This window comes from Papio anubis, chromosome 14 (assembly GCF_008728515.1).
Source record: "Papio anubis isolate 15944 chromosome 14, Panubis1.0, whole genome shotgun sequence".
NCBI classification, from domain to species: Eukaryota; Metazoa; Chordata; class Mammalia; order Primates; family Cercopithecidae; genus Papio; species Papio anubis.
The window spans coordinates 94,424,273-94,450,598 of NC_044989.1; the positions used below are offsets into that span (position 1 = coordinate 94,424,273).

At 36.3% G+C, this 26,326-nt stretch overlaps 1 protein-coding gene and 1 pseudogene across 8 annotated transcripts in view; both read right to left on the minus strand.

The window, feature by feature from the left end:
* The window catches only part of GCC2 (GRIP and coiled-coil domain containing 2), a 63,742-nt gene that overhangs the window by 17,294 nt on the left and 20,122 nt on the right, over positions 1–26,326 (minus strand). For 5 of the 7 annotated variants that reach the window (XM_003909094.5, XM_009184899.3, XM_021925160.2 and 2 more), the window contains 15 exons: positions 23,641–23,745; positions 20,599–23,070; positions 19,815–19,887; positions 17,099–17,199; positions 16,884–16,982; positions 10,258–10,377; positions 9,532–9,696; positions 8,814–8,918; positions 7,687–7,849; positions 7,137–7,237; positions 6,964–7,041; positions 6,221–6,358; positions 5,078–5,199; positions 2,843–3,019; positions 99–316 (listed from right to left, as the gene is read on the minus strand). In XM_003909094.5, coding sequence (XP_003909143.2) covers positions 99–316; positions 2,843–3,019; positions 5,078–5,199; positions 6,221–6,358; positions 6,964–7,041; positions 7,137–7,237; positions 7,687–7,849; positions 8,814–8,918; positions 9,532–9,696; positions 10,258–10,377; positions 16,884–16,982; positions 17,099–17,199; positions 19,815–19,887; positions 20,599–23,070; positions 23,641–23,745 — 4,237 coding nt within the window. Of the gene's footprint in view, positions 1–94; positions 317–2,842; positions 3,020–5,077; positions 5,200–6,220; positions 6,359–6,963; positions 7,042–7,136; positions 7,238–7,686; positions 7,850–8,813; positions 8,919–9,531; positions 9,697–10,257; positions 10,378–16,883; positions 16,983–17,098; positions 17,200–19,814; positions 19,888–20,598; positions 23,071–23,640; positions 23,746–26,326 lie in introns of all 7 variants that reach the window. The other 2 variants (XR_636827.3, XM_009184901.3) reach the window with 1 other exon arrangement.
* LOC108581725 lies at positions 11,022–11,954 on the minus strand (annotated as a pseudogene). Its single transcript, XR_001894408.3, has one exon. The product of XR_001894408.3 is annotated as a transcription elongation factor SPT4-A-like (transcript).

Here is a 26,326-nt window from a genome sequence, read left to right on the forward strand (position 1 = left end):
GGCCAAATTTTCTTTCTTATGAATTTGGAAGAATGTATTTAAGAGACATAAATACACGAAAATTTGAACAACTAATATTTCCATGTGTACATACATACTTCTTGTGGTCGGTTCATTCTTAAGCTGGAAGAGCTGTGCTTCCACCCTGGACAGCTGCTGCTGTAATGTCTCCACTGTCTTTCTGTGCTCTTCCTGCAAATGTCGCACTTGATCTCGGAAGCTATTTCGAAGGACCTCATTCTGGGATGTTAGCTGACTCACAGTCTGTGTATGCTCAGACTTCATCATCATGTTCTCTGATTGTATTGAACACAATCTGAAAGATGAGAAACTTAGTTCACGGAAGATCTTTCAACTTTATATGCTGACTTTAGCCTCTCTCCACTGGGTTCTGCAAGAGAATTAGCTCTAAGACCTCTATTGAATGTATGAATCAACTTCTCTCCTACATACCTACATTGTACTCATTGTGTAATAACTTGATGAGAACTGACACTGGCTGTCATCTAGTTCAAATAATCTGCGTTCCACATTTCAGATGAAGAACCCCAGTTGAGAAACTGCGTTGTGTTGTCCAGACTAGGAACTTCATGGTTCAGAAAAAAGGACTATATTTAAAGCATAAAATAATTATACTTTTAATTAGTCCACTTCTTCATGTCATTGTATGTGGTAGCTCACATAAATATAAGATTAATCTCCCTTTTATCTACTACCCTGAAAATATAAGGGGGGGGGGGGAAAAAACTCACACTCTTAATTCACTCAGAAAACTTTAGAGGAAAGTATCCAGTTTTGAGTCGATTGACACGAACCACAAACACAGACTTGGTTTACTATAGCTGTTTCAAATCTCACTGCACGTAAGAATCGCTGGAGTACCTTGTTGAAAATAGAGACATCTAGTTTTCATATTACACCCACTGAATCAGGATCTCAGTAGTATTCTAGGAATTCCCTACTTTTAGCAGTTTTCAATGTGATTTTTATGTGCTCAGCCTGAAACTAACCAGTGGGCTTACAATTTGGGAACCATCACGTTTAAGGGTTTACCTGTAGTTTTCATGTTTTACATGTTTGGCTTTGGTAAAACAAAAGAAAACAAAAAAACATTTCCTTTTATACAGGGGATCCACATAATTCTCTCATAAAAATACAAAAGCTGTCAGAGAAAAAAGTAAAAGCCCTCATTAATTACTCTCATGCCTGGCAGGATGAAATCCCAATTCCACAGGTAGATAAATGTTGTTAACAGTTTAGCCTATACTTTTCCAAGACGTTTTTTCTACCTGCTACACTTATGCGCACCATATAAGGTTTAAAACAGGGGTTAGTGGCTGAAGAGAGAAATGCAATAAAATACCATGTTTTAGAAAAGAAATCTTAATTACTAAGTTCATATTGATTAATGAATTTAGAAAATACTAGTGTATACACATTTCTCTGCAAGCATTTTGTTCAAACAATATCTACCAAGAAAGTAAAGGAAGAACCATCGGTAGTTACAAAAATAGTCCAAGCAGGATAAATATTAGAGGTAGGGTAAAGTGTCTATTCTCAGGCAGTATCAGTGACATTTCTAAATTTACCTACTTGAAAGCTAAATATTTAAACCCCCCATCTGGAATAAGAATGACTATGCTGATGGAAGTTCACTGTTCTGTCTCAGTTGTTACTGAAGTGTTTATATTAACTGTAGTCTCTGGGTAATACAGATATTAATTAGTTAGCCTAATTATCACATTCCTCTGGAACCATTTTCACAATCTACTATAGAGAAAGTATAAATATTAAAACATTTTTAAAAGTGGAGACTACATAAAGAGGCTATTTCTTCATACTTGGGCAGAGACAGTAACAATACTGTTAGTTTTTAACATTTCTGAAGAAGAGGAAAGACTCCTAAAGATACCTCAAAATGCTATGAAAAGTGGCACATAGTAGGTGCTCAAAAAACACTTACTGAAAGATTGAATTACTTTAGAGGAATCAACCGTTACTTTATTTGTGTTAGCAATGTAATTTGCAATAACTTTCCTAAAGAATAAGTGTTGGAGAATATCAAGCAAACATCACCTAGATAATCTCATGGTAAACCCTGGTGATAGGCAGCTAAAAAACTGGTCCATCTCCCTGAAACTTTTGGTTTACATGATTGACAAGCAAATTACACTGTTAACAGACAGAAGCCACAAAAAGCTAAGTGCTTTCACTTTTCAGATTAGCATAAGATTAGATATATATTATGTAAGATAATCTGTGATAAAAGTATCTTAACACCCTTGATAAAAGACGCTCAATGAAGAATTCTTTTTCTCAGCCTAATATTCCTACTACCCAATTTCTTTATCATAGGAGTTCAAAACTTCTTGTTCACAATCTATTTATTTTGCCAATACGCCTAATGTCTATTTAAAGTATTATAGTGATGAACAAAATATGACAAATTGAAGATAGAATTGCAAAGATAAGTTGCATATTCTTTTTCAGTTAGCAACTATTTGGGTGTTTTCTTCTAAAAAAAAAAAAGCTTATGATTTGATACCTGGGTTGGAAAGTAGTATGTTTTTGTTTTTTTAGAGAAACATCCTAGCCAAGAAGGCTGTAGGAGACGCAGAATACTGGATGAGCAGACAGACATTAGTTGTTCTTAAAAATGCAAAATACAAAAGCAAGGTAAAAGGTGAAGCTCTAAGGTAGATAAAGCAAAGTTACCAAGCCTTTAGATATGTCTATTTTTTATTTTCTCATCTGCATTTATCTCAAGGAGCAACATATTAGAAGTTTCAACAAAGAAATACATTGCTGTCTGGTACAGCGTTAGTGCTGCTAACAACCTTACTTTTCCCGGAGTTCCGCCTCTTTGGACACAGTTTCCTGAAGCATCTTGTTGTGCCTTTCTAGCAGTGTATCATGTTCAGACTGCAATGTTTGAAGTTCAGATACATTCATCTGTAAGTTATTTTGGCTATCTTGTAATTTGATTTTTAGTTGGTCAATCAGCATTTCCAGATGTTCCCTAAAACAGAAATACAGTTTTAAAATTTTTTGAAAAAGGTGAATTTGATTTTGTGGTTTTAAATATAGTTTAACCATTTAATCTTTCAATGTCATACTCTTGGATGATTCTGAAGGAAATACAATAGTCAGAAGAATTCAAGACTAGGATTAAATATAATACAAAAGATATAGCCAGATTTAAAATCTTAGGCACTATAGATTTACAAAAAATTTCTCCAAAATTTAGAATTTCATATTCAAAAAGGGGCATCAAAATAGCCTATTTTATGTTACAGGACTATGTCAGCTAAAGAAAAAACGTCACGCTATTTTTTTTTTTTTTTTGAGATGGAGTCTGGCTCTGTTGCCCAGGCTGGAGTGCAGTGGCGCAATCTTGGCTCACTGCAACCTCTGCCTCCCAGGTTCAAGTGATTCTCCCGACTCAGTCTCCCGAGTAGCTAGGGCTACAGGCACACACTACCACACTCAGCTAATTTTTTATTTTTAGTAGAGACGGGGTTTCACCATGTTGGTCAGGTTGGTCTTGAACTCCTGACCTCAGGTGATCCGCCAGCCTTGGACTCCCAAAGTGCTGGGATTACAGGTGTGAACCACCACACCCGGTGCGTTCACAGTTCTTAAATTGTTGTTTTAAGAATGGTATGTCAGATGAAGTTACAGTGAAAGAGAATCCCGGAAGAAAAGCAGGTCATTTCAGACTTGGAAAAAAAACTAGGTGGAAATAGTTAAAATCCTAATTCTGCCACAATAAGTACAATACACTATTAGTTTCTTTTTTAAAAAATGTATTTATATTATAAGAAAGTAGAAAGAACACAAAACATTTACATTCATATAATCTGAACTCAAAATTTAGGCATGGTGAAAAATGGCTCTTGAAAATGGTGACATTTTTATATTTATGAAAAGTACCAGTATCTAATTTCCCCTTTATATAATGAGCTACTGGAGAGAAAATACCATGTTTCAATCTACAGTCTCTATATTTAATAGATTCCTAAATGAAAGTAACAGAAACATAAACATACAAAAATCCATAATAATTAGTCTTGTTTAGAACAGTAAGAGTCAGATGTAAAACTGCTTTGAATACTGAACTGCTACTCAAAGACAAAACACAGATGCCATGGAATGCCCTATCTCTTACTCCCAGTGCAAACAGGATTTGTATGCTACTTTTAAAGCAGCATAAACAATATACCATTCAAACAGAACTGAAATGGTCATAAACAAGAAAAGTTTAATTCTAGACCAAAATTCAGTATGAAATTTAAAATTTTTTGAAATAAGTAAAATATTTTAAAGCAACTTCTGTTTAACCTAAATTAATGGCAAATAAGTATACTTCGCATTTTAATTTTCACTTCTGAATTTTCAAAATTGGAAAAACAAATCATAATGTAATTTTAATGCCGGTATTTCTACCATGACAAGATCTTATTAAGACCAAATTGAACTGTTAGCCTATTATCTCATATCCTGGCCTCACTGTGCACTTTAACATCTAATTTTAGAGTTTGTAACAGTGTCCTTTGTAATGAAGTTTCCCTGTTACTGTCTGCAGACACAGTGAAGCCAAGAAATCCTGTTTTCTTTGGTAACAATATACATAATTTCACAGTTAAAAATCATAATAGGAGTTTAGGCTAGGTGCTGTGGCTCACGCCTGTAATCCCAGCACTCTGAGAGGCTGAGGGTGGGTGGATCATCTGAGGTCAGGAGTTTGAGACCAGCCTGGCCAACATGGTGAAACCCTGTCTCTACTAAAAATACAAAAATTAGCTGGGCGTGATGGTGCATGCCTGTAATCCCAGCTACTCAGGAGGCTGAGGCAGGAGAATCGCTTGAACCCGGGAAGCAGAGGTGACAGCAAGCTGAGATTGCACCACTGCACTCCAGCCTGGGCAACAAGAGCGAAACTCTGTCTCAAAAAAAAAAAAAAACCACTCAAGAAAACACAAAAAAACCACACACAAAAACATAATAGGATTTTCAATCTCCTTGGTGAAGAACCTGCATTGTGGGAGGAAAACTGCATATTTAATTTAGACTTTACCTTTCTTGTTTAGCGCCCTCAGTTTCAGCCTGAGACATAGATTTATTTTTCTGTTGTTTTAGAACGTTATGAACTCGGACTTTGTAGCTCTCGAATTCAGAGGTTACAGTAGCTTGTTCTGCCTATAACATTTAAAAGAGAGAAACGTTTTGTATCGTAACAGGGTCCTTCTATTTTCTTTCAGAGATTAATAAATTGAGATAAAAACCTGTTTTTTAAAGTAAGAAAAATGGCTGACATACTTTTTGGTTCCTTGATTAACCCTGCTAAAAAGTATACTTCTGTTGGCTTTACACTTAATTTTCTTTTCAATTGATACATAATTGTACATATTTATGGGGTGTATGTGATATTTTGATGGATACATACAATGTGTAATAAGCAAATCAGGGTAATTAGGATATCCATTGGGAGGCCTTACACTTTTCAAAGGCCTCTCAATAATACATTTTTTTTTTTTCTGATAAGAGATCCGTTTCTACCATGTCTTCTACCCTGGTAGATTAATTTACTAACCATACATTTTATAGTGGCACTATGTGCTTTTGGAACTTTATAAACATTTTCTCTTATGATATCCCTTTTATAAATTTGAGGCAAATTAACTCAAATAAATTATTTGAACTTCAGTTTTCAAAACAGGGTGGTAAGTGTTAAGTTCTAGGTCTTCCACTTTCCTGAAGTGATCTGTAAACTCCCACAACCGTGTTGCCATGATTGCTTAAGTAAGACCTGCATCTAACACAACCACTGCACTTTGCCTGTTTTGGATGATGACAAGAAAGTAGGCCCCCACAGCCGTGCTACTAAAATGTTATTTTATCATCATTTAGCTCTCAGAAAGAAGTGTAACACCTTTCTAATAAAAAAAAGTTTTATAAAGAAGTGACACATAAATTGCAAAACAAGGTTGAAATGGAAAAAACATCATGTTTTTCCTTTTGGCAAAAAAAGTGATCCAAATTATGACCGGGGTTGGCACGGGATTGGGGTGAGAGGCAGATTAACTGAACAGGTCTTAATCTAATAAGTGCTCTTAACAACAAAATACTAAAAAGGGAGAGCACAGCCCTGGAGTAAACACCAATGACTAGCTGACAATAAAATCCCAGTGGCTCGCTGTGGCTGCCCTGAAGAACGCACCTTGGCGGCACGACTCTCCTCCTGTAGCGCTGTCACTCTCTGCTGGTACGCACTTAGCGTACGCTGGTGCTGTTCTGCAGAGGTTTTCAGGTGCTCGTGGATTTTGTGTTTCTCTGATGTTATTTCAGCCAGCTGTATCTGGGGGTAAATCTTTAAATTTAGCTTTAGCAAATCCTACCTTCACTAGTTAAAGAGGTTTTCCTTAAAACACAAACTTTAGGTTTGAGACATAAGTACATATAAGGCATAATTAAGTAGCGAAATATTTTTATGTATTATTATTGAAAAAGAGACAAGTAGAACATTTTCTAATTTATCTTTTCTTAAACCAACATCGATTAAAAAAAAAAGAAAATCCCAGACTACATATTTAACATACACATACAATGTTTAAATACTTCAAGACATTATATATGTAAAAATATATACAAACGTAGCAAACATAGAAAATCATTTTATAAACTGTTTCTTGTGACTGCAATATCATTTAGAAAGTTCAGATGCATGCTTATTTTGCACTATTCTACCGTGTATTACAAATTTCCAAATATATGAAAATAATCTAGCTTGAGCTAAACAATATACTCCAGTTATATACCAGACTTGATTTATTGTTGCAAATTCCTCAAAATGTTGAGGAATCTTTCTAGATATCCTTATAGGATAATTAGTAAAATCTCTGAATGGTACCTCACTTCTACATGAAAAAACATTTTTTTAATCTTAAAAAGTAAAAACCTTACTTTATAGACTTCTACTTGCTGCTGGCTTGCCTCCAGCTCACCTTTTAAAGATGCTTGAAGTATTAAGTGATCAGTTTCCTACAGAATGAGAATCTTGGTTAAATTTTTAAAAATGTTACTCATAAACAAATTATGAATAAGTACTAAAATATGAAACTGAAAAATTAACATACTGCTTGCTTTGAATCTGCCAGTTCCTTTTTGGTTTTCACAAGCAATTGCTTGATTTTGGTGTTTTTTTCTTCATATTGTTGTACTGAAGACTGTAATGAAGCTAGCACAAGAAATAATTTCAGCAGAAAAAGATGAAACATTTTTTATGAGTGAATTTGAATACACAAATAATGTCTTCTTTGTATTGGCTCATCTTTAAAAGAAGCCTGTTTTAGCTTTTTATTATGGAATACTTCAAACATATGTGACAGTAGTAACAACAGTGCCATAAACTCTACTGTACCCATCTCCCAGCTTTTACAATTACAATCCATGACAATCTCAGTTAACCCAGACAACAGCAAGGTACTTAAGAAATGTTAAAGTGAATAAATGTGGACTATAAACATCTTAATGGCAAACAGTTTTACACCCATTCTGGGCCCCAGTAACATTTATCCTGTTAAACACTTGACAGTGAAAGACTGGTGAAATAAACAAGAAATGCCCCCCACTAAATCAAGTTATGATGACATAATTAAAAGGTAAAGTGAACTTTATTTAACTCACTTATTTCTTCTTGTAGGGTTTCTTGTTTCTGTTTTTGAATTTTTATTTCTTGCTCCAAATCTTCTATCTTGTTGTTTTTATTACTTAACTTTTGATTTAGTTCTTTCATCAAACGTTCATAATCAGCTATTTCCATATTCATCAATGTGGTTTGTTGGGCATCCTGCACATTTTATAAATAAAAGATTTAGACAATAGTAGATCAGTTCATTTGTAAAATTGCTAAAATGATGCCACAGCAATAAATGGATGCTTTTCTGTAATACTCAAATCGTTTACACTGTAATGAAGAAATGAGGAGTTGGATATTTTCTAGTTTTTAATTTCACAAAATATTTTCCAATAGTTTAACCCAACTTTCTTAGTTTCATTTTATTTCATTATAACGAACTACAATGGGCAGTTGTAGCCTGTGGAGCTCTTATTTATTAAATACTAATACTTCAAGTGGCTCTTATATACTAGTACATTTCTTTTTAGCCTAATCTTTGAAGGAGCAAAGTCAGCCAAAGTTTTAAGTATAATACAAATTTCAAGCTTTGACATTAATTAAATCTTAATGTGTCATACAACAATCATGTACACAAAATGAAATGTCAAACCAAAATCTTATAACTCATGAGCTTAGATTCTTCTGAAAGGACTGGTACTTAGAGAAGTTAAATTTTCAATTTTTTGAGCAAGTAATTTATAAAGCATTATTTTAGTACCACAAGTAACATTCTAAAATATTTCTTTTCAACATGTATAGAATAGTTTAACAATGCAGGCTGGGTGCGGTGGCTCACACCTGTAATCCCAGCACTTTGGGAGGCTGACATGGACAGATCATTTGAGGTCAGGAGTTCAAGACAAGCCTCACCAAAATGGTGAAACTCCTTCACTACCAAAAATACAAAAAGTTAGCCGGGTGTGGTGGTGCATGCATGGAATCTCGGCTACTCGGGAGGCTGAGGCTCAATAATTGCTTTGAACTCGGGAGGCACAGGTTGCAGTGAGCCGAGATCAGGCCACTGCACTCCAGCCTGGACCACAGAGCAAGATCACAGAAAGAACAGAACAAACAGAACAACAAAACAGAACAACGTGAATATTACACCAATTTTGATCCTAGTGTTTTATTTTACCTTTTTAACCAGCTCTAATTCTTGCATGGTTTTCTGAAGCTGTTTCTTTTCCTTTTGAAGTTGTACCTGAAGTTCTTCAAGTTCATTTACAGTAGTGGCATGTTCCTGAAATTAAAAATAAAAACAACCCACACAACCCAACCAACATTAAAAAGGTATTTTTAAGGGGCTTTAAAATAAATCTGACGGTCGGGCGCAGTCGTTCACGCCTGTAATCCCAGCACTTTGAGAGGCCCAGGCGGGCAGATCACAAGGTCAGGAGACTGAGACCATCCTGACAGTGAAGCCCCATCTACTAAAAACACACACAAAAAATTAGCTGGGCTTGGTAGTGAGTGCCTGTAATCTCAGCTACTCGGGAGGCTCAGGCAGGAGAATGGCGTGAATCCAGGAGGCGGAGCTTGCAGTGAGCTGAGATTGTGCCACTGCACTCCAGCCTGGGCAACAGAGCAAGGCTCTGTCTCAAAATAAATAAATAAATAAATAAATAAAATAAATCTGACACACTAAAATACAAAAAGTTTGGTAATATTTCAATGTTTAAAATATATACACCCCCAAATCACAGCATGGATTCTCAAATTTATGGTTGGTATTAAGGAATTAATGAACTGTGCTATATTCATAAATGCTACTCTTTAGTAAGTCTTCCTTTCATTTAAATATTTTGATAAATGCATCATATATATGTGAATCAATCTCGCAGGATTGTTTTTACCTTTATCTTCTGTTCTTTCTGAAGTTTTTCAGCTTCTAATTCTTTGTCTACCATTGCTTTGGCTCTCTGGACTTCTAAAATCTGTACTTCTAATAATTTGGCATTGGACTGTAGTGTCTCAATACGAGCCAGCAGATCTTCATTATCAGAATTTATTTTTTCACACTGAAATGACAAATGATTCATTACTATAAACATGCAGAAAACATACACAGCAGAGAAGAATGAACAGGTACACTAACGAGAATACTGGCATAGTGTGACAAATGAAGATTTCAAAGTCCATGCTATAGAACGATAATGTTAAATTAAGTTTCAAAATCTGTCACTAATATGGTAAACTTTACAAGAGACCAGGTGCACTGGCAGAGTAAAGAGCAGAAATGAAAAACAAACCCACCCCCAACCAACCAACCAATCCTCTAGGGGAATTAAGATTAGAATAATAAGCAAGATAGTTGCTAGCTGTTTCGTCTTATTCTTCTCTCACAAGTGGGGAGGAGGGTAAAGCGGGGGGTGGGGGGAATAAATTCTGTTTCTGACTATTTTTTTTTATGTTTATGCACAAAGTATTGAGATTAAAATACACCTGTTATAGTTCTCATTTTTGAAGTATTGAGATTAAAATACACCTGTTATAGTTTTCATTTTTGAATTTATGCACAAAGTATTGAGATTAAAACACACCTGTTATAGTTTTCATTTTTGAATTTATTAAAAAATTACCTGCAAAGTCGAATTTCTTAGTTGTCTTGTAAGGTCTTCAACATGATGCTCAAAATTGTTAGCACGTTCTTTTTCCACATCCAGTTGCTCTGACTGCTTTTCATATTCTAATAAAAGATTCTTCAATAAAAGAAGGATTTAACTTTGGTATATTATTATGCATTCAACAGGTCAGACTTTATCATCAAGCCACCTTAAGATTCATGAGTCCATTCTGGATGCTTAAAATATTTACCCAAGTTGAACAGAATACCTAACTGGCATTAGGTAATAAAAACAGCACATTTTGGAAAACTTTTAGTATTGGAGGGTGGGGGAAATGTATGAAAGGAGAAGAAAATTTTAAATATAAACAATATAATAGCTCCAAGGTTAAATAGTCTACTCATTAACAACAATGAACTTCCAAAATGTAAACACAACTTAAGGATAGAGGATAAAAAGTTTAACCTGGATACCTAACTCCACCTGAAGAATTCTGATGAGAGAAATACTCCAGCCCTGGCCTAATATAAGGTAAAGGTGCTAATGAAAGAACACTGGAAGACATTCATAGATTTAGTCTCTCATACTCCGCAGTGACACTTTCAATATTTACTGAAGAATCCAAAGCCAACTGAATTTGCTTTGATATTCCCAGTTGGCCTACTGAAGGACAGAATGATCAGACTTTTTTTTGCCACACACAAGCTAATTAGGTTATCCACCAAAATATGTAAATGAGATTGTTTTGAGACTACATGTAGTTCTTCATGTTCTTCTCTCTCCTTCCTTATAAATCCTGTTTTTGCCTTTGTTTCTGGAAAACTTCTATTCTTCCCACAAATGTGCATGCAAAATTACTAGCAAAATGGTGTTTTTTTTTTTTCCTAGAGGTTCATATTTATTGACATTTGACCTAGAGTCCTCAGCATAAGGAAGGCACAGCCCTGGGCCATGGGTAGGAAAATCAGCATCCTACTCTCTCCTCAATTCCATCTGTTAATCCACCAACCCAAATCCCTCCCACCCCACTTGTAGTCCAAAGAAGATAAAATGATAAAATGATGTGCTGCTCTCTCAACAGTCAGCTGAGTCTGAATTGGAGGGAAGGAAGTATTTGAAGTTCTGCTCATTTAGTACCACAACAAGAAATAAGCAGAGGCAGGAAGTGGAGAGCAAAGATGCTGGCAGCCCTGCAGCTTGCTAGGTCTTTATAGCTGTGTCTCTGGATTTGTAGGCACTTCGACTTTTCAGCTCCCACACAATTCCTTGAGGCAGGCAACCAGTGACCGACACCGCATATATACCTGGCTTAAAGTTACTGACTCGCTGCCACTTGGAGACCCAGCTGTCCTCTGGACTCATCATCACAATGATTTCATCAAAGGAAGAGCTGGTGGAGTCATACACCATCTCTCAGTTACCTTTCATTTGTAGATATGCATCACAATTGTCAAAACCATCACATTCAAACTGGTCTATAGTCTGGACCAGTCAACACAGCAAACAGGCCCGCAGATGCCGCAGGTCCTTCGGCACCGTTTCCAGGGCCATCTTCTCTGATGGGAAGAGCAACAGAGAGGTAGATGGCCACAGCCTGCGCACCCGCAGGAAGTAAATGGTGTTTTTAAAAAAATTTTAACTTTTCATTTCGGGGGTACATGTGCAGGTTTGTTATGTACGCAAACTTGTGTCACAGGGATTTGTTGTACAGATTATTTCACCATCCAAGTATTAAGCCTAGTACCCATTAGTTATTTTTCCTGATCCTCTCCCTCCTCCCACCCTCCGTTAGGCCCCAGTGTCTGTTGTTCCTCTGTATGTGTCCATGTGTTCTCATCATTTAGCTCCCACTTGTAAGAGAGAACATGTGGTATTTGGTTTTCCGTTCCTGCATTAGTTTGCTAAGGATAGTGGCTTCCAGCTTCATCCATGTCCCTGCAAAGGACATAATCTCATATTTTTTTATGGCTGTGTAGTATTCCATGGTGTATATATACCAATTTTCTTTATCCAGTCTACCACTGACAGGCCTTTAGGTTGATTCCATGTCTTTGCTATCATGATTTGCTGCAGAGAACATACGCGTACATATGTCTTTATTACACAATGACTTATATTCCTTTGGGTATATACCCAGTAACGGGATTGCTGGGTCAAACGGTATTTCTGTTTTTAGGTCTTTGAGGAATCTGTTTTCCACAATGGTTGAACTAATTTACACTCCCACCAAAAGTGTAAGTGTTCCTTTTTCTCTGCAACCTCACCAGCACCTGTTATTTTTTTGACTTTTTAATAGTAGCCATCCTGACTTAAGTGAGGTGGTATCTAAATGTGGTTTTATTGCTAGCACAGTGTTTATGTTTTCTTGCAAAGTTTACTTTTGGAAGTTCCACTGAGATACTATGCGTAAAAGAGAAACGACATTAACCAAGAGGACTGTGAAGCCTGGCAGTGGCCTTCCTCTGGACCTGGACCTCTTACGTCCTTGGCTCACCTCTGCAGGCTTCTCTAGTGGGTTTTTTTTTTTTTTTTTTTTTTTAAGATGGAGTCTCTGTTGCCAGGCTAGGGTGCAGTGGCACGATCTTGGCTCACTGCACCCTCCGCCTCCCAGGTTCCAGTGATTCTCCTGCCTCAGCCTCCTGGGTAGTTGGGATTACAGGCACGTGCCACCACACCCGGCTAATTTTTATATTTTTAGTAGAGACAGGGTTTCACCATGTTGGCCAGGCTGGTCTTGAACTGACCTCAGGTGATCCACATGCCTCAGCCTCCCAAAGTGTTGGAATTACAGGCATAAGCCACTGAGCCTGGCCTCTGGTGGGTCTTCTGGGGCATTTACACTCTTTTGGATCGTGCTTGCCAGATCTTTTTTTTTTGAGATGGGGTCTTGCTCTGTCGCCCAGGCTGGAGTGCAGCGGTGCAACTTCAGCTCACTGTAACCTCTGTCTCCTGGGTTCAAGTGATTCTCCTCCCTCAGCCTCCCAAGTATCTGGGACTATAGGTGTGTGCCACTACGGCCAACTAATATTTGTATTTTTGGTAGAGACAGGGTTTTGCCATGTTGCCCAGGCTGGTCTCAAACTCCTGAGCTCAGGCAATCTGCCTGCCTAGATCTCCCAAAGTGCTAGGGTAACAGGTGTGAGCCACCATGCCCGGCTCTTGCTTCCCAGATCAGATCCTTGACTAATGCACTTTTGTTTCTAATTCTGATCTACACATGGTGAATTATTTGACTCAACTGGTGGCTAACTGTTACAATCTGAATTTTGATTTTATAGTCTGTCCATTTAGTGATTTTGAAAAGTGGTAGAAGACAGCACTTGGGAATCTAGAATCTGGCTTTTAAAAAATTTTTTTTGAGACGCTGTCTTGCTCTGTCACTAGGCTGGAGTGCAGTGGTGCGATCTTAGCTCACTGCAACCTCCATCTCCCTGCTTCGAGCAATTCCCCTGCCTCAGCCTCCCAAGTAGCTGGGACTACAGGCACACACCACCACATCCGGCTACTTTTTTTGTATTTTTAGTAGAGAGGGTGTTTCACCATGTGGCCAGACTGGTCTTCAACTCCTAACTTCAGGCAATCCTCAAGCCACGGCTTCTCAAAGTGTGTTTTTGTACGCTTTTTAATCTGAGTCTGCTACTTCCTGGCACACATGCACACAGGGCTGAGGTATCACTAGGGTCTTTTCTTTTCCATAGAAAGAAGATTCTGTGCTTCTTTTATATTTGGGTAGGCTCCTCTAAAAATCAGAGATATTTATCCACTTAGTCTCTAACTGGCCTTCTTCATTTTTACTCATTCTGGTTCCATTGCTGTCAATAGCTGTAAAAACTGAATTGCTATGCCAAGGCATAATAAATAATGGCTCCCTATGGGAAATTCTGATTTTAATCAAGTATTATTCCTAAGGGGAGTCTTGGCACAAAAATCAATGCCAGGCATACAAGAGTCTACTTTTACTTTCCGTATGTAGGGTAGACACTTCTAAACATCTGAATAATTATAAATTATTGTTCCTCTAGGACTCCTGTGTGTTCAGATCTTTTAATAAACTGATACAAGTTATTACAAGTGATGTGAACACTGAAAAAAATAGCCAAATTAACAAACTCCAAAATTATTCAGTATCTTTATAACGATGCATCTTGAAGAACTTAATAGAGCGTAGGTATATGTGTTTTTAAAAGTGATTAACATTCATAAACGTTTCAGCACTTCTGGTTCCACCTTAAATCCTGTCACATTTTTATACATAAGTTTATATTACATATGAAAATATGGTAATGAAATTTGAAAATTTAAATCTACACATGACAAAATTAGTATGCTCATATATAAAGATCTTATAAATCCATTAAAAAACCCATTTAAAATTTATATATGGGCTTCTTCATAAGAGTAAGTTACATGAGGAACTTGCTTCTTTACATTTTAAGAGACCCTATAATCAATTAATTTCTTCCAGAGGTAGATGAGGCATATCAATTTCAAATAGTTAAATCTTTCAATCTTTTCCTTTGTAATTCATTAAAATACTTTAGGTAGGAGTGCAGTGGTACAATCTCCCCGCTCACTGCAACTGCCACCTTCCATGTTCAAGTGATTCTCGTGCCTCAGCCATCAGAGTAGCTAGGAATACAGGCGTGTGCCACCATGCCCAGCTAAATTTTGTATATTTTGTAGAAACAGGGTTTCGCTGTGTTGGCTAGGCTGATCTCAAACTCCTGGCCTCAAGTGACTCACCCACCTCGGCCTCCCAAAGTGCTGGAATTATAGGCGTGAGCAACTGCACCTGGCCTAAATTTAGTATTTAAAGTTTGAAAAAGTCTTTTGTATCCAGAAGTCAGTTAAAGGATCAAGTATTTCATTCTAGGTTTTTAAAAAATATTTTTCACAAAATTCTTTAATCCATCCAGAATACATTTTGGTATGTGGAGTGAAATAAAAAGCTAATTCCTTAGAAGGAATTTCTTTCTTCATTGGTTTCTGTTTCAAATTTTACTGGGATGGTATAGCTTAGTGGATGAAACAACAGATCTGGAACGAGACTGCCTGAATTCAAATTCCAGCTCTGCTCTGTCACTTGTTCTGTGACCCGGAGGTCTCTTAAGAAATCTGAGTCTGCGACTTTTGAGTTCTTTAATCGATTTATGCCTCAGAGTCCTCACTTGTAAAGTGCTGATGCTAATATACTTGGGGGTTGTTTTGAGAATTAAGTGTATTGAGATATGTAAAGTGCTTAGAAGAGAGCCTGGCACCTGTTTGTTGTTATGCGGAAGTAACTATCTCTTCTGCTATGTTAATCTGTACCATTCCTGCATCAGAATTCTACCACATTACTGTAATTCTGTCATAAGTTTTAGTGTCTCTTTGAGTAGGATGTCACTTTATTCTTTTCATTAAAAAAAAAAAATTTAGCTGCTCTTGCTAGTTTTTTACTTAAAACTTAGAATTTTCTGTCAAGATCCAGCCAAAAAAAAATCTAAAATGTTTAATGAATTTGTTTCAGAATTTATAAGCCAATTTGAGAACTGATAGTTCAAATATAGTCAGTCACTGTACGTAAGTCTTGCAGTTTTTTTCACTGAGTGCCAAAACTTCTCATTTAAGTGCTTCCTAAGATTGGATTTTATGGCTGTTGTGGTATTTTTTTTTTCATCAAATCCTGCCTGATTACTGCTCACTCTCTTCTCCCTACCCAACTAACTTTTCTACATAGTATGTATCTTCTGTTTTTGTATGTTTGCCTGTTATTGCCATTGGGATTTTTTTAAGTCCTAAGAGGACAGGAACTTAGTCTATTTGGTTGACCTCCAACTTGCCCCAGAACTCAGAACTCAGTCTGCCATATAAAATTTGCTGAATGAATACCTGAAGAAATGTAGTGATGTCTATCTTGCATTCAGTGATTTTGTTGTACTTTCATTTTTAATTCTTGTATTTTTAATAATACATTTTCGTGTTACTAAGATAAACAAGCATATTGCCTCCAAATAACAATGCTTCACCTTGTTTAAGCTTCAGGTTTATTCACTTGGCCAGAAAAATATCAAATAATCGTAGTAGTAATAGGTTATCTTTTTGTTACTGATTTTATTAGGAAATCCCAAAACAAAATTTTACTTTTATAAACAACAGTTTAAAGGCACTATTTAGGCCAGGTGCAGTGGCGCATGCCTGTAATCCTAGCACTTTGGAAGGCCGAGGCAGGTGGATCACGAGGTCAGGAGTTCAAGACCAGCCTGGCCAGCATGGTGAAACCCTGTCTCTACTAAAAATACAAAAATTAGCCGGGCATGGTGTCATGCGCCTGTAGTCCCAGCTACTCGGGAGGCTGTGGCAGGAGAATTGCTGGAACCTGGGGGCAGAGGTTGCAGTGAGCCAAGATTACACCACTGCACTCCAGCCTGGGTGACAAGATCGAGACTTCATTAAAAAAAAAAAAAAGCATGCCACTATTTAAAGCTTAACCACTTTAAAATCTTGATGTTAGGATTCTATTACATTGCACTCCAAAACAGAATATTTACTGAAAAATACAAGGTGACTGTTTTGTGGACAATAGTTTTATATTTCCACTACATTTCTTAGAAGTTATGATTATAACTTTTATAACTTGTTATTAAAATGACTATTTTTACCTTATAGCTTTCTGCTGCTTGAATGAGATCTCTCATGGAAGCAGATAACTGGTCCTTTTCTGACCGAAGAGATTCAAGTTCTTCCCTTACAGTCTGGGTCTGTTTTAAATACAAGCAAAATTAAAGAGGTGTTTGTTTTTTTTTAATGGATAGAAAAACTATTGATTTTCTAAAATATAAGATTCCTGAATCTTACATTTTTAAAGTAAGCTCACCTCCTTTCTGCTGGAATCTAGTTCTTTCTTTGCCTTCACGGCAACTAATTTTATCTTATTTATTTTCTCCTCCTTTTCTTTGCCTTCTTTTTCCAGATTTTCTAAAAACAGAAAATAAATGGATTACATATGAACTCAAAAGGAAAAAATTCAAATTACTTGCTTATTTTAGCCCTAGATTATTTGGAAGCACAAAATTGGTAATTTGATATTAAAATAAGCAGTAAAAACAGTAATACCATTTTTTAAAGTGGAAGCTTATTTGTTATGTGAGGCAATGTAAAAAGTTTCCATTGTCTTTAATTCTCCAAAATAGTCTACTTTTCTCTAGCCATTTCATAAGTTTCTAGGAATTACAGGCTTTCAAAACTTCTCATTAGATTTCCTGGAAATGCAGGTATGCCAGGACTTTAGATAATAGTGTGCCAATTAGGATCAAGTATTGGAGATATCAGATGCAGATCAGTATTTATGCTCCATAGGTACACTCTTCCTCTTGGCTGGTGGGTCTGACTTTCCCAACTAAACCTGTAATATGTTTTACCTATCCAATATGGATCTCTCTGTTAACTTCTTTAGCTACCTACCCCATTTGAACTCCAGAGTTCAGGACTTCTTGGTATTTGTTTCTAAAAATTCAGTTATGATCCAAATTTCTGTCCTGGCCTATTAATTTACTTGCACCGGTACCTTCCCTCTGGCTACCATAGTGAAGTGTCTGTGTGTGGAGCAAAGGCCAATCGTTTCACATCTGCATTTCATCCTATGTCTCCTTACCTACTCAAGCATCAGAGCAACAATTCTCCCTCCTTCTTCTCCAGCAGCAATTTTCCCCTTTCTAGCAGATTTTTTCCCAATATTTTATAAACATGCAACAAGAAAAATTACCATCAAGAAATTAAGGCCAGGAATAAATAGTGAAAGCAGTTAAAGAGGGTAGGGGATAGGTGAAACATCTCAAACATGCTGTTATTTTTCCCATAAAATAAAAAATTAAACCACAAGGTCCCTCTAGTTTTGTCCCATTGCTTTTTCTTTCCCCTATAGCAAATCCCTTGAAAAGAGTCGTCTATATATGCTCTCAAACATTGCCTCCCCCATTTTTTTCTAGAATCAACTGCAATCAAGCTCTGGTTCCAGCATGTCATGGACACTGACCTCTTTGTTGCTTAAGGCAGTGGTCTTAAGTGTTGCTTAAGGCATCTTATTTGATACATCAGGAGCACTAGCAATGGCTAACCACTTTTTCCCTCTTGAAGCACTTCACTTCCTGTCACTTGCCTTAGCTTTCAAGACATTTTATGTTCCACGTTTTCCTACCTCACTAGCTGCTCCTTCTCAATTTCCTGTGTTGTCTCTATCTTCTCTATCTTTACATGAATGGACAACTGTCTCTGGTCTCCATCTTTTGGCTATACTCCCTTAGTAATTTCAATCTCCCAGCTTTTTTTTTTTTGTTTTTTTTTTGAGACGGAGTCTTGCTCTGTCACCTAGGCTGGAGTGCAGTGGCGTGATCTTGGCTCACTGTAAGCTCCGCCTCCTGGGTTCACGCCATTCTACTGCCTCAGCCTCCCAAGTAGCTGGGACTATAGGCGCCCACCACCATGCCCGGCTGATTTTTTTTGTTTTGATTTTTAGTAGAGACGGGGTTTCACAGCGTTAGCCAGGATAGTCTCCATCTCCTGACCTCGTGATCTGCCCACCTCGGCCTCCCAAAGTGCTGGGATTACAGGTGTGAACCACCGGGCCCCCTCTCTCGGCTTTTATGCTCACTCTTTAACTACAAATATTTATCTCTAGCTTAGGTCTCTCCCCTTAACTCCAGATTTGCGTAGCATTCTAACATCTCTACTTGGACTGGTATTTCAACTTACTTCTAAAACTGAACATCCCAATCTGCCCCAATAACCTATTATAAACAACTGGGAGTCATTCTACTCTTCAACTTCCCTTACCCTAATCTAATAGGGCACTAATTTCAGGGATCATTGGCACATTACATACTTCTAAGTCTTTGTTTCCTGATCCTTATATGGGAATAAGAGAGCTATCCTATAATGTTACTGTGAGGAATAAATGGATAAGATAAAGCCCTAACTCCTCTGCATATCAATCATACTGTTGGGTTCATGATCTGGCTCTTATCTCTCCAGGAACTTTCTAGTATGTGCCTTGATGTATGCTATATGTCAATCTACAAGCACCTGCTCTTCCTTCTTCCTAGAATACCTTTCTTCCCGTGTAAAATTTCTCATTCTTCAAGACTCGGCTAAAAACACTATTCTATGCTGCTTTTCTTAACTCAAAACAGTGTAAGTTCCTATGTTGTCAGTACTGTATCTTGTCCACACCTCAAACTACTGCAATAACAGTGAGATCTTTGAGCACATGGTCTGTACCTCAACCACTTTTCTATCACCAGTGTCTAGAATAGTTGGGCATTTAAATAAAGTTTGCTAAATAACTGAAAAATCCAAAATAAATCAGGAAACCATTTATAAATCACACCAATCTTGCCTGGGTTAAACAATAGAAAGTAACACTTTTGAAAGAGAAGGTAAACAGGTGTCAGAGGGGCAAGAATGTGAGCTCGAGGAAAAGACAGCTACGAACTGTGCTTTTAACAACTCATTATTTGGCTACTGTATTTCCCAATCTATTCTAACACTAACAAGAATCTGTCTAATTGTGACAACATCTGTAAAACCATAGTTACCTAATTTTTCTTCCAACTCTTTTACTGAAGACAGAGGATCATTTTGTACAGAAGGTGATTTCGCTAAGGAATCCTAGATTTTACAGGGGGAAAAAACAAAACAAAACAAAATAAAAATCAGAATCAGAATTCATTTTCCATAATGAACCGGCCATCATGTTAAGCATAAGAAAATCATTATCAAAGAGAATTCCTACAAAAAGCAATTTGGTCACAGATTTTCCCTTGTTAGACCAGAAAATTAATACTGACCTTACTATGCATATGGCATTTACTATTAAAAAAAAATAGTAAGCAAGGCCAAGATAGATAACCTGATACATCAAATACATATGTAATAAGGAAATGAATAAACGACTTTCATTCTTTAATTTTTAAAGAAAACCCTAAAAATTTTAGCAATACCACCAAAGCTCACTCTCTTGCTTAAAAGTGCTCTTTACAAAAGATAACTAGACATTTCACACAAGAATGAAACTCAAGTTTTTTCACGTTTAGTTGTTTTGCTAGCGACTGATAAACTTCTGACCAAGACATTTAAATCCCTAATCATTTACTCTTCTATAAACTCAAGATTTTAAAATTATCTAAAACTCCCCAAAAATAAATGTAATAAACTGGACATACAACATGGAAATGTCTAACGCACTTTTCAGAAAGATGCCACTTGAACTTGAATGGTAAAAATTTACTTTTGATGTCAAGGTGTAAAAATGTTTAACGTATATATTTTAGAGTTGAACTAAGAATTTATTTGAAACAATACAATTCAAATGAACAGTACCTTTAATAGTATCAACTCTGCTCTCATATCTCGTAATTCTGATTCTTTTTGTTCTAGTAACGGCTTTAGGTTTTCATGTTCCTTTATAGAACATTTTTCTTTTTCATTATGGATTTCATTTTTGTTACACGTTTGAGATACTTCTTCAACTTGAATTAGAAGATTCTGATTTTCAAGCCTTGTTTTTTCATTAGCATTCTTCATTTCTAGAAGATCAGATTGCAGGGCCTCTTTTTCTGACTGGATTTCTTCTAACTCTTTCCTTAAGAGAACTTTCTCTTGTTCATAGTCTCTCAATAAAAACTTAAGTTCTTCACACTGAACTACACTCTCTTCTTGAAGGCACTTAATCTCTTTTTCTAACTCGAATACCTTTTTATCACACTGAAAAACCAGGTTGCATTTTTCCTCATTTATTTTTGCCAAGGATTCACCAACTGCCTGTAGGATATTAACAACATCTTTCTCTTCACCGTCTTCTGAAACTTCAGACCCTATATCTTTAAAAAAACCATACAACTGAGTTTTGACAAATAACTTCTGAACTTGCTCATTTTCAAGCAGTTTATTTAAATTATCTCGCTCTTCAACCATTAACTGAAGTTTCTTTTCTAATTCAGTAATATGTTCTTTAAGGATAACATCATCTTTTTGAGACAAAAAAACTTCCAAATCCCTACTCAACTGTTTTTTTTCTGAACTGAGTTTATTGTTTTCCTCATAGAGAGACTTCACTTCAGCTGATAATACTTCTTTGTCTTCAGAGAGAGCTTTCATTTGAACCATAAGTTTTTCTAGTTTTTGGTCATTTTGATCCTTTTCTTTTAAAGTCTCCTCTAGTCCTCCTGTTAATTCATTTACCTTTTGTTCTAGTTCACTGTTGTACTGGGTTGTCTGCTCTACTTTCTTCCCAAGTTCAAGAATCAATCTTTCTTCCCTCTCACATTTCTTATGGAAATTATCCATTTCTTCATAGGAATTTTTCAGTTTATTTATAAAATCATCTTTTTCCACAGTAAGAGAATTTATCTTTGCTTCTAATTCTTTTAACATGGTATCTCTTTGACTGAGACTAAGTAAGTATACTCCATTCTTTTCTTCAAGGTTCTTTATCGTATTTTCAAGTTCTGGTACCAATTCTTGTTGAGATAGTAACTTTTCATTTTCTCCCTGGAGGTGGTTCACAGTTTCGAGAAGAGCATCTTTTTCAGTAAAGGCAGTTCTGAGCTTCTGCTGCAGTTCATGAACATCAGATGCTTGCTGTTGCTTCATTGATTCAAACTCTTGACTTATTTTTCCAGCAGATTCCCCCAGTTCTGTTTGTAAAATTTCCATAATCTCTCGTAAACTCTCATAATTTAAAATTGCTTCTTGCTTTTCTTGCTGTAGGTTGTCACACTGTTCCTTAAGACCCTGTATTTCAAACATTAATGTTAATTTTTCTTTTTCTGAATCTGACAAAAATGTTTCATTTAGCTCCGATATTTCTTTTTGATGTTGTTCCTTAAGACTCTGTACTTCTTTGTTATGCTGTTCTACGGTACAGCAAAACTGTTTATTTAAACCTGCTAGCTCAGATTTTAATTTTTCAATTACACAGCCCTGTTCTTCTTTAGCTAGTAATAATTCATTAATTTTAAACTCTAAGTCTTCCCGTTCATGAAAAAACTCATCCTTTATATGTTGAGCATCCATTTCAAGTTTTAACTTAAGATTATTCATGTAAGTTACCTCATCTTTTAAGATACTATGTTGAGATTCAAGTTCTTTTAAGGTATCTTCTAAGTGTTTGACTTTTTCATTTACTACTTGTTCTACAAATGTATTTTCTTGGAAGAGAAGAGAACACATCTGATTGTCTTCGTTTGCATTTGAGGTGGCTTTCCTTAAATTTTCTAACTCACATTCATATTTCTCCTGGATGTTCTTTTCACTTGCCTCACATTGTTTTACTAAGTTCTCTTTTAGCTCATTCAACTTATTTATCTCTGTTTCATGTTCCTTAGCTGATGCTTCAATCTGGCACATTAATTCTTTCACCTCTTCTTGGTGTATAGCTTTCAACTGTAAAAGTTCCTCCTGCAAACTATTAATATTTTTTTGGTAATGCTGAGAATTAGCCTCAATGATATTTTGGAGTTGAGTAACTGTTTCCTTCTTTTCATCAGTGGTAGCGTCTAATTGCTTTTGCAGATATAAAATTTGCTCCTCAAAGGCTGGCCTAATTTTCTCAATCTCTTCTTGTAGTTTTTTAACATTATCTTCAGAGTTGTTCTGAAACTTAAGTTGTTCTGAGAGCTCTAATTGCTTATTCACTGCTTCTTCCAGTTCCTTTTGTAAGTTAGCTTTGTCTTCACTGTATTTGGCACGTACTGCCATCAATTCATTTTTCAAATTTTCAATTTCTTTCACATAGTTTATATGTGATTGTTCCAACTCCTTATGTGCATCTTCCATCTTAGTTACAGAATCCTATTACAAAACATAAGCACACATAAATTATTTAAGTAAGACAAAAGAAGCCTCTGCCCTTAGGAAAAATATTAGCCACAAACTAAGTAGAGAGAAAAGTAAATGAGAATAAACGTATTTGCAGAAACATGATACTGATATTCCAATAATTCTCCTTAGGTGCTGCCTATCTAAAGTATGACAATATACATCTACAATATTAGATCTACAACTCAAATTAGCTCAGACCTAATAGGCAAGAAACAGAAGCATGTCTCTGAATAGCCTAGAACTAAAGAGATAACGGTATTTAGTCATGTGTGAAAATCAACTTACTTTTTTTTGCTTTTATTAAAGAATAGCATTATAGCTGTAAAAAAGATAAAGCAACAAGTAAATTCACCTCTGTTGCTGTATAGTTAGGTGATTCAGTTATTTTTCTTTTCTATTGAGATTTAAAATCTCAATCTCAGTTTCTTTGTTTATATTACAAAATGTTAATCAGATTAGATGCTTTTTAAAGTCTTACCTCTAAAATTAGTGACTACACTATATAAGTTAATAAAAAAGAACACTAAAATATTGACTTACCTCAACCTCTTGCTTCATTTTTATATTTTCCTTTTTCAGAGAAAGACACTGTTGCTCAGTCTCTGCTTTTTCCAGAAGAATAGCATCCAGACGTTCAGTTAATGCCTATTTTAGAACAGGATTTATATGCCTGGGGTTAAAAAAATGGTGGATTGACCACATGCATAATTTTCTCCTGACCTTTTCAAAACACACTAAAGTGAGAATAAGAGATTTTAAAAGGTAGAATACATTAAGCAAAGAGAAAAGGAGAAAAGATATAAGGGTAAGAGAAATTTCAACACATTTTTGGAAAACTGAATTATGGAGGAGGATGAACTGAATTAGAAGCAGGAAGAAAGCTATAACCTAAGGACCTACACAAGGAAACACATATGAGAACCTGGCAAATATTTTGCAAAACTGAAATGCTCAGAATTGGAGGTAACAGATATTGTTGAGGGAGGTGTAATGTGTGGGCTCAAAAATTGGGGATTGGTCAACAATCTGAATAGGGACCAGTCAGAGAGTAAGTAAGAAATAATCTATGTCCTTCCCCCATCAGAGACAGGTTATTCTCTGCAGAAATTAAAGAGGAAGTTAATGAGATGGAAAAAAAAAACTCAATAAGCCAAGAGTCAGCTCTTTTAAGACAGCTATCAAAATAGACACCTTTTAGTAAAACTGATCAAAAGACAGAATTTCCAAAAAATAATACAGTGTAAAAGGATGCACATCTACATAAGTCGGGCATGGTGGCTCATGCCTGTAATCCTAGCACTTTGGGAGGCCAAGGTGGGCAGATCACTTGAGGTCAGGAGTTCGAGACCAGCCTGGAGAACATGGTGAAACCCTGTCTCTACTAAAAAATACAAAGAAAATTAGCTGGGTGTGGTGGTGGGTGCCTGTAGTCCCAGTTACCCTGGAGGCTAAGGCAGGAGCATTCCTTGAACCCAGGAGGTGGGGGTTGCAGTGAGCCAAGATTGCTCCATTGTACTCTAGCCTGGTCCAGCCTGGGTGACAGAGCAAGACTATGTCTCAAAAAAAAAAAAAAAAAGAAAGTTAAAGAAAATTATTATGAGTAACTATTTGTCAATAATAATGAAAACTCAATGGAAATGGATTCCTATAAAAATAAACCTTGGCCGGGCGCGGTGGCTCAAGCCTGTAATCCCAGCACTTTGGGAGGCCGAGACGGGCGGATCACGAGGTCAGGAGATCGAGACTATCTTTGGCTAACACAGTGAAACCCCGTCTCCACTAAGAAATACAAAAAACTAGCCGGGCGAGGTGGCGGGCGCCTGTAGTCCCAGCTACTCGGAAGGCTGAGGCCGGAGAATGGCATGAACCCGGGAGGCGGAGCTTGCAGTGAGCTGAGATCCGGCCACTGCACTCCAGCCTGGGCTACAGAGCGAGACTCCGTCTCAAAAAAAAAAATAAATAAAAAATAAACCTTTATTGACTCACAAAAAATTTAAAAAGCATAATACTATATTTAAAAATCAAAAAAACAGTTAAAAACAACAGGAGGAATAGATGGTTTTTAAGCTGAGTTCTATCAAATTTTCAAGGAACAGACAGATCATCCCAATTTCATACAAACTTGTTCAGACAAAGTAAGAAGCAAGAATAATTCCCAAGGTATTCTATATAATCAGCATAACTTGAAACCAATATCCAAATACTTACAGAAAGGAAAAATCAAAGACCCATTTTATGACAAATCTAGATGCAAAAATCCTAAATAAAACATTAGTACACTATCACTATTGCTAATCAACAATTGTTATTAAAGACCTCAGCCTGTAAATAAAGCTTTAAGAGGACAGGAGGTGGCCAGGAGTGGTGGCTCATGCCTGTAATCCCAACACTGGGAGACGGAAGTGGGAGGATCAATGTTTAAGCCTCGGCAACAGGCGAGGCTCTGTCTCAAAAATAAATAAAAAAATAAGACGTGAGGCATAAAGACTCAAAAAAAATGTTTTCTTCAGATGATATGACTGTTTATATAAAAAATCTAGAAGAATCTATAGGTAATTAGAAACAACAGAGTTTCACAAAGTAGATACAGGATTAATATACAAAGTCAGTTCCATTTCTGGATACTAAAGAATTAGAAAATACAGTTAAAAAGAAGACAGCATTTACAATGGTATCAAAGAATATCAACGGTCTAGAAAAAACTTTACCAGAAGATGTGTGAAGGCATTCCACAGGGGAAACTATAAAACTACAGATTCCATGCAATTCCAATTAATTGCAATGAAGTTTTTCATGGAATATGACAAGATTCTAAATGCATATGGGAAAGTAAAAAACCAAGAATAGCCAGGACACTTTTGAAGAGAACAAAGAGAGGACTTACTCTCCTAGATACCATGATTTACTATAAGGCTATAAAAAATAATAAAGACAATACAGTATTGGCAAAGGCACAGACAACCAATGGAACAGAAAAAAGAGTTCAGACAATTCAGACAAACACAAACATTTTTAACTATAATATTAGATTAATGGAGAAAGACTGTTTAATAATTAAGGTTGTAAAATAGTTATTTATATTAAAAAATACTTCGAACCATATTATAAACAACCTCCAGATGGATTAATATTTAAATGTCAAAAACACAGTTTTAAATTCTTAAGAAACCTTAAGATGGCCGGGCGCAGTGGCTTATGCCTATAATCCCAGCACTTTGGGAGGCCA